At 42.4% G+C, this 20,000-nt stretch overlaps 1 protein-coding gene across 7 annotated transcripts in view; it reads right to left on the bottom strand.

The window, feature by feature from the left end:
• Asator (tau-tubulin kinase asator) overlaps positions 1-20,000 on the bottom strand; it is a 384,867-nt gene that overhangs the window by 116,663 nt on the left and 248,204 nt on the right. For 6 of the 7 annotated variants that reach the window (XM_076200949.1, XM_076200952.1, XM_076200955.1 and 3 more), the window contains exons 1-2: positions 6,960-7,067; positions 315-918 (exon numbers count right to left, since the gene is read on the bottom strand). The exons of the other annotated variant lie outside the window; for it this stretch is intronic. In XM_076200949.1, coding sequence (XP_076057064.1) covers positions 315-331 — 17 coding nt within the window. In that variant the 5' untranslated portion in view covers positions 332-918; positions 6,960-7,067. Of the gene's footprint in view, positions 1-314; positions 919-6,959; positions 7,068-20,000 lie in introns of those variants that run through there. 7 annotated transcript variants of the gene reach the window in all.

Raw genomic sequence — 20,000 nt, 5'->3', positions numbered from 1 at the left:
GTTCTGTGGTCTCAACCGGGGATGTAATAGCTGTCAATAACGAGTCGAACACGTGATCCACATACGTATACACGAAAGCACGTACGATCTATATATGTATACATATTAGATATTGATATATATATCATATATATATATATATAATATATATATTATATATATACGTATATATATAACTAATGTGAATATGTGTGCGCATATATACAATTTTATACACGTATCTTCAGTGCTTTTCGGTATCCCACGCGCGCCCACACACACACATACAAATATATACACACACGGACTGAGTACAATGAGAAGATTTACACTACCTGTCAATGATCCTCATCTTTACTGAATAAAGCTGAGGTTGGTCCTCTGCGCAGCGGTCGTCGCGTTGCGCTATGCGAAGCGAAGTCTACTTCGGGGACAACGCCGACAGGCGAGTCCGAGTTTCTTCTCTTAATTCGCTAAATAATCTCGTAAAAAAATTCTTACACTAAGTCCAGGAATTCCTGTACGGAAAAGTCAAGACCCATGTCTTCAGGCACCTCCGAGATTCCTTGGGTTTAGCCAGATGCTGGCCACTACCCTAAAGGCTTTCGGGTCGGTTCACGGGTATTCCGGGTCGGGTACTGGTCGGGTATATCACTTCCCGGTACTTCGGGCGTACGAACTCGCTTGGAACTGCCCCCTTCGCCAGTTCCAGTTCAAAATTTGCGTTCTGCTCTTTTATTTTATTCTTTATTCTATTCTTCTTTTTTTTTTTTGGTCCCACTGTGTCGAATTTTCGACAAGACTAAGAGTTTCTCCCAGTTAGTCTTTTCATCGGCAGACTCTATGTCATCCCTTGTTGGACAAGTCTCCGAGTCACTTTTTTCTTCAAAGGGGTTCCTGTTACGTCCTGCGAGTATCGACTTCTGTTTTATTCCTGTACTGGAGGAGGAAGGGAGGGGAGAGGGGGCGAGGGGGCAAAGGTGGAAAGAGGGGGGGGGGAGGGAAAGAGATTTGATATATCGAGCGTTTCGAACAGCATCCTAAACTGTGTTTGATTAAAAGTTGGCAAAGACCCTTCACGCTGTGTTCTTAACGACCATTTTTCGTCGAATCATAGTTCACAATTTTCCCCATAATTTTTAATTCATTCATTTAATTTATCTATTCGTCTATTTATTTATTTGTATAATTTCTACTCAAGCGTGCACCTTACAGGCTCTCATTCCAGCTCCTATAATTAATTTTGTTCCTTAAAGGAATATACCACAGCAGCTTAGATCTCTCAGTTGGCGGTCGGCTTCGCTTCCTTGCATAGAGTTCGTAACAGGCTTCGATCCCTCTATACCATTTGCTGGCGCAATGGTAACAGACGGGCGTCGTATGTTTCGGGCCCAAGGTTCAAGACTCAGTCACTATGTCTGAATTAGTCATCCATTCCCTAATCCTCTCGCTGTTGAGGGTGGGGGAGGGGGATCCTTCGGCTGAATAAAATCGTCTGGTGGCAGCTAGACTGAAGGTATAGTCCAGTGGTTTTCATTTTTATTTATCTATTTATTTATTCATTATTACTATCATTTTTTTTTTTTTGCCATGCCCCACCATAATCACCTTTAAAATCCTGATGGTCCCCATGTGGTGATATACAATGCTTATCATTTAAATAAGAATAAATAAATGAATAAATAAATAGAATGTAAAAAAATAATAATAATAATAATAAATTTTTTGACCCAGACTTTCTCGGTTGCCCTTAATTGCCCCCATTAAAAATAATATTGTCCACCTGAAAAACCAAATTGCCCACGTTGAGAAGCACTGGAACTATAGTCGCATAACGCAGCGAAAAGGTTAGTGTAAACAAACTTAACTCTTAAGTTTCCTTCACAAGCACACGCGACACAAGCAAGTTCGTCTCAGTAGAAACGACTTAGGTTACAATCTTTTGTTTCGAATCAACAAATGTAGAATAACCTGAGAAGCTGAACGACGAATTAAGAAAAGTTAAACCTAGAATACGAACATTAGACACATTGTTGAATTGCAGACTTAAGAAAGCCAAGAAAATTGTGAGCGAAATCGTCTTCCAGATATTCAAATTCACAACATTTGACGACCATCGTGATAGTGTGACTGGGGCTTTACACGCTGAAGAGGACGCTTTCTTCGGTTGAATAAAATCGATTGGCGCCAGCCAGGATGAAAAGGAATTCTCTAAGCGGAAAGCCGACGACAACCACAGAGTCCTTGGGTTTGGAATCTCAAATTTCCTTAAGCCTTTCGATGATAAATGAACATCTCTAGCCGCCGACAGAATGAAGTGAAATGAAAGTAAGAGAGAGAAATAGAGAGAGAGGAGAGAGAGAGGAGAGAGAGAGGAGATAGAGAGAGAGGAGATAGAGAGAGAGAGAGAGAGAGAGAGAGAGAGAGAGAGAGAGAGAGAGAGAGAGAGAGAGAGAGAGAGAGAGAGAGAGAGAGAGAGAGAGAGAGAGAGAGAGAGAGAGACAGATAGACACACACACACACACACACACACACACACACACACACACACACACACACACACACACAGAGAGAGAGAGAGAGAGAGAGAGAGAGAGAGAGAGAGGGGGGGCAGGGTCCCAAGTCACACAAAATCGTCTCTTTAACACTGGCCATCTCAAAATAACAAATTTCCTGAAGAAAAAAAGGTTCCCATCCAGGACTCGAACTGAACGAGCTCTTAGCCGCCAGGTGCCTTGAGAAGAGTCTGAAACCAACGCGACACAAACCACCACCCTTGCCTTATGAGCTTCGATAGCCAGACCAGGTGGCAGTCACCAGTGACCACCGGGACTAGGTGGTGGGAGGCGAGGTGGAAACCAACGCTCCAAAGAATCAGGAAAACACAAATTCTCTATATTCGGACATTTCGTCAACTCGAAGTCATACTTTACATATTTTTCTCTGGTTGGCGCCAGACGATTTTATTCAACTGAGGTTCTGGTGCTAAGGACGGTATCACACTGGGCTATTTTTCCTTCAACTATTGGAGCCGATTTGCTGATCTCGGGAAGGAATATGATATGCTGAAGGAAAATCATTTTACTCCATCATACCAAATCACATTCTATGTATCTTTGTTGATAAAACGAAATAGTTCGTCGTAGTGCTTTTACGGTGGAAATAGCTCTGGAGGTGGATGGTACTACCGATGAATTGGAGGTTGAAGGAAAATAGCTCAGTGTGATAAGCCCTTAAAGAGAGATAAGAACAACTTAATACAGTGCTTCTCAATGTGGGGCGCACGCCCCACAGATGGGCAATTCGGTTTTTCATGTGGGCAATATGATTTTTAAAGGGGGGGGCAATTAAGGGCAACTTAGGAAGTCTGGGTAAAAAAAAATATTTTTGCTTTATTTAATTTGTTTTGTTTTTTACTTTCGTTGATGCCTTGTTCTTTTGATGTGGTTTTAAAACCAGGTTTTATGCTTTTTTTCCAGCTGAAGGGAAGTTCATTTTTCAAATGATAATAATTGTACATCACCACATGTGTGGGGGGGGGCGCATCGGGATTTTAAAAGTGATTAGCTGGTGCATAATAGCCAAAACAGAGAGGTTGACAGCCATTGACAATCTTTTTTTGAGATGACGTTCTTCAGATTCGATTTGATTGATCAAAAAGTGAACCTTTAACCACAAACTGTAACACAGCACGTAACAAACCTCGACCCATCCACCGTACCACACTTAACACCAGCGAAATATTCCCTACGACACAGCACGTGAGCACGGGGCAGTGATACGCGTATCGTGGTGATAACACCAAGTTATCACGCGAGTTGAATCATGACATGAAAGCACACTAAGCGGCAAACACGAAGCAAATCAACACAATCGGCATCTCAAATGGATATGTGAATACATGAATATCGAACACAACATATCTCTCTCTCTCTCTCTCTCTCTCTCTCTCTCTCTCTCTCTCTCTCTCTCTCTCTCTCTCTCTCTCTCTCTCTCTCTCTCTCTCTCTCTCTCTCTCTCTCTCTCTATCTTTATCTCTCTTTCTCTTTTTATATTAGTAGAATACCTCTGAAAATGAACACACACAAACACACACACACATTCACACATCACAAACAGAGAGGAGAGATAGAGAGAAATACAGAGAGAGGAAACAGAGGAAAAAAGAAGAGATAGAGAGAGAGAGAGTGAGGCGTGAGAGAGAGGGGTGAAAGAGAGAGGAGAGAGAGAGAGAGAGAGAGAGAGAGAGAGAGAGAGAGAGAGAGAGAGAGAGAGAGAGAGAGAGAGAGAGAGAGAGAGAGAGAGAGAGAGATATATATATATATATATATATATATATATATATATGTGTGTGTGTGTGTGTGTGTGTGTGTGTGTGTGTGTGTGTGTGTGTGTGTGTGTGTGTGTGTGTGTGTGTGTGTGTGTGTGTGTGTGTAGGGAGAGAGAGAGAGAGAGAGAGAGAGAGAGAGAGAGAGAGAGAGAGAGAGAGAGAGAGAGAGAGAGAGAGAGAGAGAGAGAGAGAGAGAGAGAGAGAGAGAGAGAGAGAGAGAATAGAGATAGAGATAGAGATAGGGAGAGAGAAAGAGATATATATATATATATATATATATATATATATATATATATATATATATAGAGGAGAGAGAGAGAGAGAGAGAGAGAGAGAGAGAGAGAGAGAGAGAGAGAGAAGAGAGAGAGAGAGAGAGAGAGAGAGAGAGAGAGAGAGAGAGAGAGAGAGAGAGAGAGAGAGAGAGAGAGAGAGAGAGAGAGAGAGAGAGAGAGACAGGCAGAGAGATAGATAGAATATATATATATATATATATATATATATATATGCATATATATACAGAGAGAGAGAGAGAGAGAGAGAGAGAGAGAGAGAGAGAGAGAGAGAGAGAGAGAGAGAGAGAGAGAGAGAGAGAGAGAGAGAGAGAGAGGCAGAGATAGATAGATAGATAGATAGATAGATAGAGAGAGAGAGAGAGAGAGAGAGAGAGAGAGAGAGAGAGAGAGAGAGACGAGACATAGACTAATAATGCCACAACGCATGTGAGGTCCCATTAGAAGAACCAATCTAAGGACATCTGTCGCTCACAGCGACTGGAGCAGCTTCACGACTGAAACAGCTGCAAGGACATTGGCATCTGCCACAACATCTCTGCGAACCAGTTGTAGCCCCCATTGGCGCACCACGACAGCTTTGGCGCCAGCTGCAAGGAGGTCACTGCATCTGAGCTGTTGGCTCCGGCCGCTGAGGAAGTCGGTTTATATCGAAGCTTTTTGGTGCCAGCTGCTGCTACTGGGAGGGTCTGTCTAACGCGAACGTTTCCTTTTCCCGCCTCGCTGTCTGCCCCAACACGAGGCCAGAAGACACCCAACGTCTCAAGTCTCTCTTTCTCTCTCTCTCTCTCTCTCTCTCTCTCTCTCTCTCTCTCTCTCTCTCTCTCTCTCTCTCTCTCTCTCTCTCTCTCTCTCTCTCTCTCTCTCTCTCTCTCTCTCTCTCTCTCTCTCTCTCTCTCTCTTTCAACCGAGAGGAGCTCCCTTCTCCTACTATCTGGGTTTAATTACATAATTGTTATCTGGCCCAAATTAAGAACCAATTACACGAAATAGGATCCAGGGTCTTCACCAATTTGCATCAAAGGATCTCCTTAAGCTGAATAAAATCGCCTGGCCCCAGGTCCAATAGAACCTTTAGGGGAATCTTGGAGCAGCCCACTTCCATACCAGGTGGCACTTGTCCCGCCTGTCGCCATATGATTTCATTCATCTTTGTGGCTCCTGTCGCTATTAAGAATGAGCGCGTCGCTAACTACCTCGACTAGCTCCTTCCGTTCAGGGAAGTCCTTTTCCTTTCAATCCTGTCAACCGCCATTATATTCTATTCAACTTCAGGGCACAGTAAGACGGGTTCTTAACGTAAACCACTTGGCCACCAACGCGGTTAATTAACTCGTTTATTTGTCGTTTAACCATAATATGTGGTTAACTTTATCGCACACCTTTGCCCTGTGGGGTCTGAAGACTGCTGGGGCAGGTAACAGTCACTGCTGGAAACGGAGAGGAATACGGGATTCGAACCTGCGACGAGGAAGATGAGAGAAACGCAAGCTTCCAATGATGCTATCATTGCACTCACAGATAAATGAACGAATAAATGATTATGTGAAAATGACAGATAAGGAGATAAATGAATAGATATCCGAAGATAAGAAACCACCAATCCGTGTATAAATGATCTGATGATTTAATGAAAAGTTGAATTAATGTGTGGATGAAATTTGGTCATCACATTTGTGGGTTCAGCACTTAAGGTTATGGTTTTTAACCGAACACGAGATCGGTTCCTAAGAGCGATCCTATGTCGGTCTCTAGGGGGTCAGTTATGTGAATAAAGATTAGAAACACGATGTTTTTGTTATTTACACCTAATGGCAATGTCGCTTCTTTTTATCAATTCTAGAAGGGGGTGTGAGAACCTGTTTGTGATTTGAAGGGAATGTGAACGACGAAAAAGGTTAAGAACCACAGACTTAAGCCAATGAGATTCTAACCCTCTGACTGCCACCAGGAGACTTTCCCTCAGCTGAATAAAACCGTCTGGTAGTTGCCTAATAAAAAAAATCGAAGGGAGTCACTACAGCCGCGGAGGCGTTATCACCGTTTTCGAATGTTTTGCTCGAAGAACACGCTTGTCCAAGACACTTTTCGACATCGAGACTTCTTCACCGACTTTTCTTAATTTCTTTTCCAAAGTTCCTAAAACGTTCTTAAACGCGTAGAAGTCCCCGAGGAGACGCGAAACGAGGCTTCCTCGAATTGGCTGAGACCTCGTGCGCGCGCAGAATCTTTCTTGAAAGAACTCAATTGTCGACTTAGGCCCTTGCCTTCTTTCTGGCACAGAACTCTTATGTTCAGACGTGGTACAGAGTGTCCAGTAAGCCTTGCTTCGAAGGGTCCAGAAGACGAGAAACACTCACTATTCAGGCTCTACGCGTTCGCACCTATCCCGACACACACACTGACGAGATGAGGGTAGCCGTCTTGTGAAGGGATGTGACGTCACATGGGGCTTGCCAAAAACTCCCCCCCCCCACCATCCGCCCCTCTCCTCTCTCTACCTCTCTCTCTCACCTCGCCGTCCCCTCTTTCTCTCTTCCTTGCCATCCTGTTTTACCTCTTCACCTCCCCCTCCCTCCCCTCCCCACCTCCAAGCCTCTCCTCACTCCCCACCTACCCCTCCCATGCGTCTCGTTTGTTTTACCTTGAAATATTAATACCTTCAATACGGCGACGCTTCCCACGGTTTCGATATTATAAATTGGGGCTTCGCTGCATTGAAAGGGACAACGTTATCATACGTGCTGCCCCACACGTCGAATGACGTCAGAGGAGAAGTCCTCCACTTTCGACAATTCTGTCCTCGCTTAAAGAGGTGACACAGCCGCACTCGCTCTTCTCCACAAGGTCTCACTTAACACTCCTAACTCCTCACCACTCCCGAAGTGTACCACAAACAGGACAACACTACTTGGCACTCTCCCGTCCTAAACTCCCATTTCTTGGAGTGACGGTGGCTCTTCCGTTGAAGACCTTTCCCTTAAATAGATAAAATCAACTGGCGGCAAAGCAAGCAAACAACGAAGTAAAACGCAAAAAAGTTAGTTGGTTCATCTTGGATTACATGAAGAATCGTCACCCCAGAATTCGACAGGGCAACAATTCTTCATGTGGGCTATCCTAGGGTAAACATTTTTCATGTGGGCTATCCTAGAGTGACAATTCTTTACGTGGGCAATTCTAGGGTGACAATTCTTCCTATGAGCCATCCTAGGATGAAAATTCGTGCTACCTATCCTAGGGTGACCATTCTTCATGTGGGCTATCCTAGGGTGATAATGCTTCAATCGGGCTATCCTAGGGTGACAATTCTTCGTGTGGGCTATCCTAGGGTGACAATTCTTCACGTGGGATGTTCTAGGGTGATAATTCTTCGTGTGGGCTATCCTAGGGTGACAATTCTTCACGTGGGTCATCCCGGGTTTACGGTTGTTCAATTGTATAAGTTGATGACAATAAGCATAACCTTCATTCAACTTATCCTAACCTAACCTAACCTAACCTAATGTTACGTAACCTAATCTAACCTAACCTAACCTTACTTAATCTAGCAAACCTAACCTAACCTAGCCTAACCTAGCCTAACCTAGCCTAACCTAACCTAACCTAACCTAACCTTACCTAATCTAACAACACAACCTAACCTAACCTAATTTAACCTAACCTAATCTTTATTCCACTGTTGATATTCTGCGCACTGGGGTGACAGTTTTTCAGGTGGGATCTTATGGGGTGACGATTCTTCAGGTGGGCGTTCTGGGGTGACAATTCTTTATGTGATCTGTGTCATTAACTTCAGGAACCTAACGTCACCTGAACAAAATCGTAAAGGAAAAATAACCAGAACGAAGTACAAAACGCACTACCGCTCCGGGTCAGCCTGGGGCAGTCTCTATCTGAATAAAATCGTTTGGGTACAAAAAAGAACAAAAGCTATAAAGTCTGCCTTACTCTTCTTACTCCCCCCCCCCCACGTGTTCGAAGGGTATATTTCATCCATCGCTCTCACACACTCTCTCTCTCTCTCTCTCACACACACACACACACACACACACACACACACACACACACACACACACACACACACATACACACATACACACACACGCGCGCGCACACACACACAAACGCACGCACATACACACATACACACACACGCACACACACACACACACACACACACACACACACGCACGCACATACACGCACGCACGCACATACACGCACGCACGCACATACACGCACGCACACACACACACACACACACACACACGCACGCACATACACGCACGCACACACACACACACGCACACACACACACACACACACACACAAACGGAGGTATTTGGCTGTCGAGAGGATCCCTTTAGCTGAACAAAATTTCCTGACAGCAGATAAAAAAAAAATGAAAAAACTAACCAGATAGGTCAATCGAAGAGAAGGAGGACAGTGAAAGTGAAAAAGAGGAAGAAGGAAAGAGGGAAAAGAAGAGGTGGAGGAATAGGGAGTTTAAGAAAGGAAGGAGAAATGAGATGGAGAATGGGAGAAGAAGGAGGACTAGATGAAAAGGAAAGGAAGAGGGAGACAGAGAAAGGAGGAGAGGAAGAAGAAGAGGTAGAATGAGAGGGAAGGAGAAATGGGAAAAAAGAGAGGAGGGAAAGGAAGAAAAAGAGGGAAAGTGAGAGGGGAGAGAGAAAAAAGAGAGGAGAGCGAAGGAAGAGAGTAAAGAAAAAAAAAGAGTGGTAATTGGAACGAGATCAAAAAAAGAGAGAGAGAGAGAAACCGGAAGAAAATAAAGTGCTCTTGTATAAGTAATATGTTTTTTACATACATTTTTGTATCCATATTCCATTTAGCATTCTTAATGAGGTCATTAATTCTCTTTCAATTAAATCCTCCGCTATGCCGACACGCTTTTTATATTTCATTCTGGCTAGTGACAGTCTATTTCATCCCCTAAAGAAAAGAATGACGTGCTGAAAGGGGAGCAAAAACGGCCTCCTTTAAAGGCCAGAGAGCCTCAGCGGTTTCAAGATTAAAGGATTTAAAGGAGAAAACAGAAGAGGAACAAAGGGTTAAAGGGGAAAGGGCAGGCTGGGTCAGGTCAGGTCAATAAAGCCAGGCGAGATCTTAGATCAGGTAAGGTCAGACGAGGTGAGATGAAATGACCTAAGGTAAGGTGAGGTTATACTAGGTCAACTGATGACATATGAGGTCAAATGAGGGTTAACGGGGGAAAGATCAATTGAGGTCACACTAAGTTATATAAGGTCAGATGAGGTCAGGGTCAGGTTAAGGGTGAGGAAGGTGTTGAGGATGAGGGTGAGAGAGAGTATTAGGGTGTAACGAAATATGAGAATCATGGAAATGTGTAAAGGTGAGAATGAGGATGAAGATTAGGGTAAAGATGAGAGTGAGGGTGTTTGGGTGAAGCATAGGGTGAAGATGGAAGTAAGGGTGAGGGTGACAGTGAATGCAAAGTTGAGGTTGAGAGAATGAGGATATGAGTGAGCATAGGGTGAAGGGTAAAGGATATAGTAAGGTGAAAGTTTAGGGTGAGGACGAAAGTGAAAGTAAGGGTGAGAGATAGGGTGATGGACAGGGTGAGGGATAGGGTGAGCACGAGAACAAAGGTCATATTAAGGGTGATAGTAAGGGTTAGAGTATTGGTGAGGGTGGTGAGTGTTAGAGTGAAGATGAGAACGAGGGTAAGGCGAACGGTATGGGTGATTCTGGGAGTGAGAATGAGAGAGAGGGAGAGGGTGAGGAGAGGTATAGATAAGAATGATGTAAACCTGAGGGTGAAGGAAAAGATATATACACATATATATATGTATATATATATACATATATGTGTATATATATGTATACATATATATATACATTTATATATATATATATATATATGGCTGCGTATTTTGCTGTGTATTTTGACCATTTTATATCCCCTACTTTTTGGTTGATGTTGTCCTCAGTAAATATGTATAGAACCACAATTATCTTTCTCTATCTCCTTGCCAGGCCTTTTCTTATCAAATTTGCCCCTTGTCGGTCTGGTAAATGACCTTCTTTGTGTACGTGGCCCACCAGTGCCTAAGTGTAGTTTACAAGGTCCTCTGTAGCAAATGTGAGAAGGCTTACTTTGGCGAGAGCCATAGAGGTCTTCAAACGAGGATATGAGAACACAGGGCGGATTTGTGAAACCATCCCTTTGCAAATGCACTGGTTGGCCACGTAGACAAACAAGCTCATCTACTCAACTGGCAAGAGGCAAAAGTGTTAAGAAAATGCCTAGAAAGGAGACAAAGGTAATATATATATATATATATATATATATATATATATATATATATATATATACATACACACGCACACACACACACATATATATATATACATACATATATATATATATATATATATATATATATATATATATATATATATATATTGGTAAATATTGGTAGCAGGTTTTCTTTTAAACATGTTTTGTTAAAAACACCTGCGCATTCGGCACTACAAAGCTTCTTGAGTAGACTTTCAAGTCTTTTGACAATTTATTATTCCGTCTGTCCTATGACCAAAAACCAACGTTCAGAAGACCTGAAAGTCTACTCAAGGAGCTTTATAGCGCCGAATACGCCGTTCTTTTTAACAAAACGTGTGTGTGTGTATGTATATATACGTATATATATATATATATATATATATATATATATATATATATATATATATATGTAGAAAAACCACCAAGGAAGATAATAAAATGATGAACGAGCGCTTTCGTCTACTTGGATTTTTACACATATCTAGTCATGAGTTAATGTGATTTCTCATGCATATATATAAATATATATATATATATATATATATATATATATATATACATATATATATACATATATATATATGCATATATATATATATACATATATATATATATATATACATATATATATATGCATATATATATATATACATATATATATATATATATATAAAAGCACACAAAGGGAAATACATAAGAAAAAATAGGAGAGATAGAGCAGTGACAAGATTGAGAGAGGTAATATGATATTTATATCTAGAGGAGAAAAATAAAGTAAGAAAAAATGAGATAGAAGCTTTGACAGTACGAGACGAAAGAAAAAAGAGAAAAAAAGTCACAGGAAAATTCTAAAGAAGTCAGATTAAGATAAAGATGTTAGGAAACGTTGCTTCCCACCTAGATAAATAAATTTCTAGAGCAAATTAGCGGAAGAAGTATTTTAGGTTAACAATATAAATGAACTTAAGGTAAAGTTTGTTACGTGGACAAAGAGAGACGGGACTCTGTAAGCATAGGTTCGACCCCGTTAGTTATAATTTGGTACATATAATTAGGTAAACACAAACACACACACACACGCACACATACACACACACACACACACACACACACACACACACACACACACACACACGCACACGACTCGATGGCACAATTGGTAGAGTTCCCGGCTGCCACTTCGGCGGTCCGGGTTCGAATCCCGAACAGGGCTGAAATATTTTCAGTATCGCTGAGCAGCGAGTTGTTACTCCAACTCTCGTGGGCGGGGAGTTGGGTGTGTGTGTGCGTGTAAGGTCACAGCATTACCCACAGATCGATCATACGAGCTCTGAGCTCTCTTCCGGGAGGGAAATAGCTGTCGATGGCGAATTCAACACGTGATCCAAGACCATGGTGAATCACACACACACGCACACGCACACACGAACGTGAATGAAAACTAAACACTACACGAATATATAAATAAGTAGAAAAATAAATAAGCAGGAAAAGAAATGAACAATTACACATTGAATTAATAGATAAAGGTGAATGTGCATCTAGATAAATACAAGCATATGTAGGAAAAACGTGTGTGTGTGTGTGTATGTGTGTGTGTGTGTGTGTGTGTGTGTGTGTGTGTGTGTGTGTGTGTGTGTGTGTGTGTGTGTGTGTGTGTGTGTGTGTGTGTGTGTGTGTGTGTGTGTGTGTGTGTGTGTGTGTGTGTGTGTGTGTGTGTGTGTGTGTGTGTGTGTGTGTGTGTGTGTGTGTGTGTGTGTGTGTGTGTGTGTGTATGTGCGTGTGTAAACATCGGCCATTACTACACGTATACGACTTTTGTGTACCAGATGTCCGTCTTTCGCACCTCGAAGAAGAAGAAAAAAAAAAAACAGACAGCGCAGTCTCTATGGAAGTAAGTCCCTCCCTTCATCCCATCAACATCGTCTGGCATTAGGAAGGAAAAAAGAAGTATATGAATCAGGCCATCGTATATATATATATATAGGATTACGCTCTCACCTATATGTATGCAAGACTTTAGATAAACATTTATGTTCTCTTTCTCTCGCCCACAAATATTCAACCTCGTTTCATTCGGAGGATCCTACGCAAGTCTACAGATCTTGAACTGTAGGCTAAATACACGAGACAGCTTCCTCTACAAATATCAGGTCAATATAGTATCAACACCCTCCCCCCCCCCATCCCCTCAGGGGATCAGGTACAGCCGGATCAAAAAGTATCGATACGCTTCCACGTGGGGATGAATGAGAAGATTATGTCTGGAGATGCTTAGCCAAGGCCGTCACCTTTGCCCTATGTGCTCGGACAGCTGGTGTAAGTGACCACTAACGAGGGCTGATAATGTCGAAGCCCGGTAATTATGTAAACAGTCACAGGAGTGGTTTCGCTAATTGTGCTGAATTTGTATACACAGTGTATATATATATATATATATATATATATATATATATATATATATATATATATATATATATATATATATATATATATATATATATATAATGCTTTAGTTGTAAGGAAACGTGATATTTTGAAAATTATACCCCTTACGCCGAGAAAAAAAAAAAAAGATAAGATAAAGTAAAATGAAATAAATGAATAATAATAATAAAGATAGATAAAAAAATATATATAGAGAGAGAAAAAGGTCTACCAGGCATCCTTATTGTTCCCCCCATGGCACCGGCACCAGTAGTCGAAAGGGGCTGATGTTTGGACAACAAATTTCCAACTGATTGACAAGACTTTTTGCCGTGTTTGTACGCTCAGCGGTTTTTTTTTTTTTTTTTTTTTTTTTTTTTTGTCTTGATGAACCTTGGAGGTTTCGATTAATTTCGTTTCTTTTATTATAATTTCTTATTTAATTACTTTATTTCATTTTATTCTATTTTGATTGATTTATATTTATCGATATATATATTGATTTATCAATTTACCTGTTTCTTTCATGTATTCATTTTCTTATCCATTTATTTTTTCATTTGTGTGTTTGTTGCTGTAGAAGAGCAATTTTCGAATTCAAGCGATTTATATAGACAAAGACGGATATAATAACATACAGTAAATACTGGCGAGTGTATAATCGGGCTTCCAGACACAGTCACGTACACACACACACACACACACACACACACACACACACACACACACACACACACACACATACACACATACACACACACGCCCACACATACATATACTTATTCGTGATACATCATGGAAGTTCTACAAATGATAATACAGTGGCGGGGCCTCACGAGCACAGCTCTTATCCTGTATATTACAATTACGTAAAAGTAGGTAAATACATACATACAGACACATGCACACATACACACACACACACACACACACATACATATAAGTATACGTACACACACACACACACACACACACACACACACACACACACACACACACACACACATATATATATATATATATAAGTATACGTACACACCCACACACACACACACACATATAAGTATACGTACACACACACACACACACACACACACACACACACACACACACACACACACACACAAACACACGCACGCACCTAGTGACAAATGCCACAATGAAACACATACATGTCAATCTGGAGCCAGCTGAGAAATCTAGGCCAATGTTAACCATCAAAGCTTCTGGCGGACTTTTCCACTACAGGTACACCTGAGGCTCCTCTCTCCTCCTCCTCCTCCTCGTTCTACTACTCCTCCTCCTCCTTCTCTTTCTCCTCCTCCCCTCCTTTTCATCCTTCTCCTTCTCCTTCTCCTCTTTCTACTCCTCCTCCTCCTCCAACTCCTCCTCCTCCTCCTCGTTCTCCTCGTCCTCCTCCTCATCCTTCTCCTCCTCCTCCTCCTCATCTTTCTCCTCCTCCTTCTACTCTTCCTCCCTCTCCTCCTCTTCCTCATTCTCCTTCTCCTCGTCCTTCTCCTTCTCCTCTTCGTTTTCCTTCTCCTCCTCCTCCTCCTCTTCCTCCTCCTCCTCGTTCTCCACCAACACCTCCACTTCTACGATTGTTGTCAATGACATCACTGTATAAGAATTGCCGTACTGAAAGCGAATGTGGTTGTGGTGGTGAAGGAAGTGTTGGCAGTAATCTTGTTGTCAGGGGACCTATGTTGTTGGCAGTCTCGTGAATCGTGAATTTGTTGTCCTTAGGCTCATTATGTGGGCAGTAGGTGGTAATCTTGTTGTCAGGGGAATTATGTTGTTGGCAATCTCGTGAATCGTGAATTTCTTGTCCCTGGGCCCATTATGTGGGTAGTGGGTGGTAAACTTGTTGTCAGGGGAATTATGTTGCCTTGTTGGCAATATGCGACAGTGAGCTAATAGCACATTGCGTAGTGCTAATCTGTCAGCTTATAATATGAGAGAAAATTTATCATTATAGAAATGATCAAATACTAGAAAATGAAATATATAATTACGTAGTTCTAGCAAACGATGGTTCGGATCCAAATGACCAATATAATACTTATTATTTGAGTTATCGCCCTAGGCAATTTAGATTGTTTTAGAAAAAGAAAAAAATCTATATTTTCCTTGTTTTGTGGTACAGCACACACGTGTACTAAATTACGTCTAAGTGCTGTGTACGAAAGCTGGACAGCTTAGTACAGTGTTTTTCGCAAGATTCGTCCTGTTTATTGTCATTTGTTTTCTTTTTCGTGTTTAGATAATTAATCAGTCGGTCGGTCGGTTGGTCTCTCTCTCTCTCTCTCTCTCTCTCTCTCTCTCTCTCTCTCTCTCTCTCTCTCTCTCTCTCTCTCTCTCTCTCGTGTGTGTGTGTGTGTGTGTGTGTGTGTGTGTGTGTGTGTGTGTGTGTGTGTGCGTTCGTTCGTGGGTATGCATGTCTAGGCCACTTCCTGAAGCGGCAGTGACGTCACGTCGTCGCATCCTCTATCAAGTTAGGATCACAGTGTCAAAAATACACAGAAAATAATTCATATATCTTATATATATATATATATATTTATATATATATATATATATATATATATATATATATATATATATATATATATATTATATATATCACCGTCACGCCCATAATAATACGTAAAATTAAAACGAAAAACTGATTACAAAAACAATGTGTCCTTAAGCGTTTTATCCAAAATCCTTTATCAACAACCTAATTTAAAAAAAACCTAACCCTACGAAACCCTAAAACTGTTGTACACGAATTTAAAACTGACGTATACTTTGCACGCACTCTTTCCCTATGCCCACGTTCACTACGTGACGCATTCAAGCGCACGTAAGCTTTGGTCTGTGCGCATGCGCGCAGACGTTCGTGGCACCGCGAGAGCGCGCGCGAAGAAGGTCCGTAGTGCGTCAGTGGCACAGAGCGCGTGTGCGCGCGAGACACAAGACGACGGGAATGGTTGGAATGGGGTTACCGGGGTGTGGACTGTGGTGTGGGTGCCTGAACAAGGTGGGTGGGGGTAGGCGAGACACGGAGGAGGGAAGGGAGGAGGAGGAGGAGGGAAGGGAGGAGGAGGAGGAGGGAGAGAAATAGAAGGAAGAGGAATAGGAGAGAGAAGGAGGGAGAGAAATAGAAGGAAGGGGAGGAGAGAGGAGGAGGAGGAGGAGAAGGAGGAGGAGGAGGAGAAGGAGGAGGAGGAGGAGGAAGAGGGAGATGAATAGAAGGAGGAACATGAGAAGGAGGAGGAGGAGGAGGAGGAGGAAGAAGAAAAGAAAGAGGAGGAGGAGGAGGGATAGAAAAGAAGGAAGAGGAACAGGAGAGAGGAGGAACTAGGGAAGGAGGAGGAAGAGGAGGGAGAGAAAAGAAGGAAGAGGAACAGGAGAAAGGAGGAACTAGAGGAGGAGGAGGAAGAGAAAGAGGAGGAGGAGGAGGGAGAGAAATAGAAGGAAGAGGAAAAGGAGAGAGCAAGAAACAAGAGGAGAAGGAGGCAAAAGAGGAAGAGGAGAAGGAGAAGGAAGAGGGATAGGAGAGAGCAGGAAACAAGAGGAGGAGGAGGAGGAGGAGGAGGAGGAAGAGGAGGAGGAAGAGGAGGAGGAAGAGGAGGAGGAAGAGGAATAGTAGAGAGCAGGAAACAAGAAGAAAAGGAGGATTAGGATTAGGATGAGTAGAAGGAGGAGGAAGAGGAGGAGGAAGAGGAAGAGGAAGAGGAGGAGAAGGAAGAGGAATAGGAGAGAGCAGGAAACAAGAAGAAAAGGAGGATTAGGATTAGGATTAGGAGGAGTAGGAGGAGGAGGAGTAAAGGAGGAGGAGGAGGAGGAGGAGGAGGAGGAGGAGGAGGAGGAGGAGTAAGAAGAGAAATAGGAGGAGTGGAGAGGACGAGTGAAATCGAATCGCTGTTGGACAGGGACCTGATAATAGAAAACGAGATCAACACAAGATGAAGACTCGTCGGAAGATATCAACAGTTTCACTACTTTTCACGATTTTTTTTCAGACGAGAAGTTCACACTAGGGTAGCTCAGATGTGGATAAAATCGTCACAACCTTTGCCCTGTGTGTTTGGATGGCCAGGGCAAGTGGATTGCCATCAACCTAAAGCCCCTTCCGTCACACATACACGCGACTCGAGTGAGTTCGTTTGAGTAGAAACGACTTCGGTTACAATTTTTTTTTTTTTTTTTTGAATCTCCAAATGTCAAATTACCTTTGCGTCACACATTGAGAAGCTGAATGAACGAACTAAGAGAAGTTAAACCTATATGAATACGAGTCAGATTGTTGAATTGCCCTTATCCAGAATCCCTTATCTAGAATACTGTAAGCAAAGTCGTCTTCCAGCTTTTCAAATTCACAACATTTGACGAGAACCTTGAAAGTGTGACGGTGGCATCAAGTGTCATCGTTAATCACAATTTCCCGAGTTTTGTGTCATTCCAGTGTCCAGCATCGCTCAGAAAATATACAGCAGTGCCCGTATATAGTATAGTATATACTATATATATACTGCTATATACTATATATATACTGCTATATACTGTATATATAGTACATAGCAGTGCCTTTTTCCAGTGCCCATTCCCGAAGATTATCTAAAAAAAAAATCTCCTACCCCCATCCAATATAAATACAATGCAAGCATATGAAAAGGGTTAGTGATACAAACCTTGCTGAGAAATTATCAGATATATTCAATTACTGAACAAAGATACTTTTTTTTTATTTCAAGTTGAAAATGACAGCTAGTAGGATACAATGAATATATATTATGCTTTCTCATTGTAAATATACAGCACCATTGCACTGGCTATCATGTCTCGTACCTCCAAGATTAAGGTTTTGTCCCCCTTCGGGGTACAGGTACCCCCAGGTTAACAGAGCTGGGCGCGTTCCTCGGTGCGTTCCTCTGTGTCCTGAGCAAAGTCATGTCATTCAGGACACCAAGGAACGCACCTAGGAACGCACCAAGGAACGTGCACAGCTCTGCAGGTTACGCCTTTGTCGCGGCAACTTACTTGACCGATTCTATTTTGGCTAACGCCAGACGATTTTATTCATCTGAAGAGGACGTCGCCGATGTGGCGAGATTAGATGAGAATGAAAAAAGAAAGATGTTCATAAAATATGATTTATATGATAGTCGCCCACAGACCCGAACCTACCGCTTCGCCGCCAGTGAGGCAACTGTGCAGTGCCATTAACCCCTCGACCACCGAGACTACAAAAGTCTCGGAACTTGGAATCTCCCTGATTCCCAAAGTTAGGAAAGATGACTCTCTGCGATCCTAATTCCTTTTTCACCCGAGACCCGAGTCCACCCGTGGGAGGGGGTAAGGACCGGAACAAATCCCTTTCACGCTTCGCCATTGTAACTATGTGAATCACTAGAATCAGTACAGAGAAGAATGACCAAAATGATACAAGGACTCGGAAATTTGCCTTACGAAGAGAGGCTTAGGCACCTAAACTTACACTCTCTGGAAAGACGCAGAGTGCGGGGGTGATCTAATAGAAGTGTTCAAGTGGATCAAAGGCTATAACAAGGGTGATGCAAACAAGGTCATCATAATAAAACAACAGGGCAGGACTCGCAGTAATGGGTATAAACTGGACAAATTTAGATTTAAGAAGGAAATAGGCAAGAATTGGTTTACAAATAGGGTGGTCGATGAATGGAATAAACTTAGTAACCACGTAGTAAGCGCTGAAACTATCAGTTGTTTTAAAAAACGATTAGACAACTTTATGGATGGGGACGACAGGTGGTGATGGATACGGAGCTGCCTAGTGTAGGCCTTATGGTCTTTTGCAGTCTCCTTTATTTCTTATGTTCTTATGTTCTTATGAAATTTGCTAGTGGACAGCGACATCAATCATTTAACTTGCCCTTGGGAATTTTATTCTGGCGAACGTTTGATGATTTCATTCAGATTTGTTGGAGGTCTTGTTTGTGATTCAGAACAATCTAAGGTTAACCTCTCTTAGCCCCTCTTCTCGCCCCCCCTAACCCCTTCTCGCCTTCCACCACCACCCACAACCTTCAATACAAATACAGAAGCACTGGAGGTAGTGTTAGGCTCATCAGGATTTACATTTTCTCACGCATGCAGGATTGTATGTACTCACACGCATACACACACACACACACACACACACACACACACACACACACACACACACACACACACACACACACACACACACACACGCACACACACACACACACACTCGCGCGCGCGCATCCACGCTCTTTCTCTTTCGTGCCAGGTAAACCTTATAACTGCAGGTCCTCTCCTCTCCCAACATACGATGGAGCAGATCGATGTGCTGTAATGTCAATGTTGTTTGAGAAGGTAAATGACAGAGTAGGTAGCATATGTGGAGTGTGTCGAACATTCGAGAAGCATATATGACACTATGAGGGGAGTTTCACATTGGCAGGTGGGGATAGGGTCATGTATGAGACAAGAACGTCCTTTTCTTAAGGGTACTAATGCCGTTTCAAAAGGTCGGTTACGTTGATGTGAGGACAGCCATAGATGTATGTGGAGCTTGACTGAATTTGGGTGATTTCCTGGGTGCTGTTCCAAAAATCGTTGTCATATGCATTGCGGATCGGAAGGTTAAGGGTCG

This window comes from Oratosquilla oratoria, chromosome 17 (assembly GCF_046742065.1).
Source record: "Oratosquilla oratoria isolate Oo_2021 chromosome 17, ASM4674206v1, whole genome shotgun sequence".
Classification (NCBI taxonomy): domain Eukaryota; kingdom Metazoa; phylum Arthropoda; class Malacostraca; order Stomatopoda; family Squillidae; genus Oratosquilla; species Oratosquilla oratoria.
Note: the sequence above shows the minus strand (reverse complement) of the source record. Positions and strands in the feature narration are given on the sequence as shown.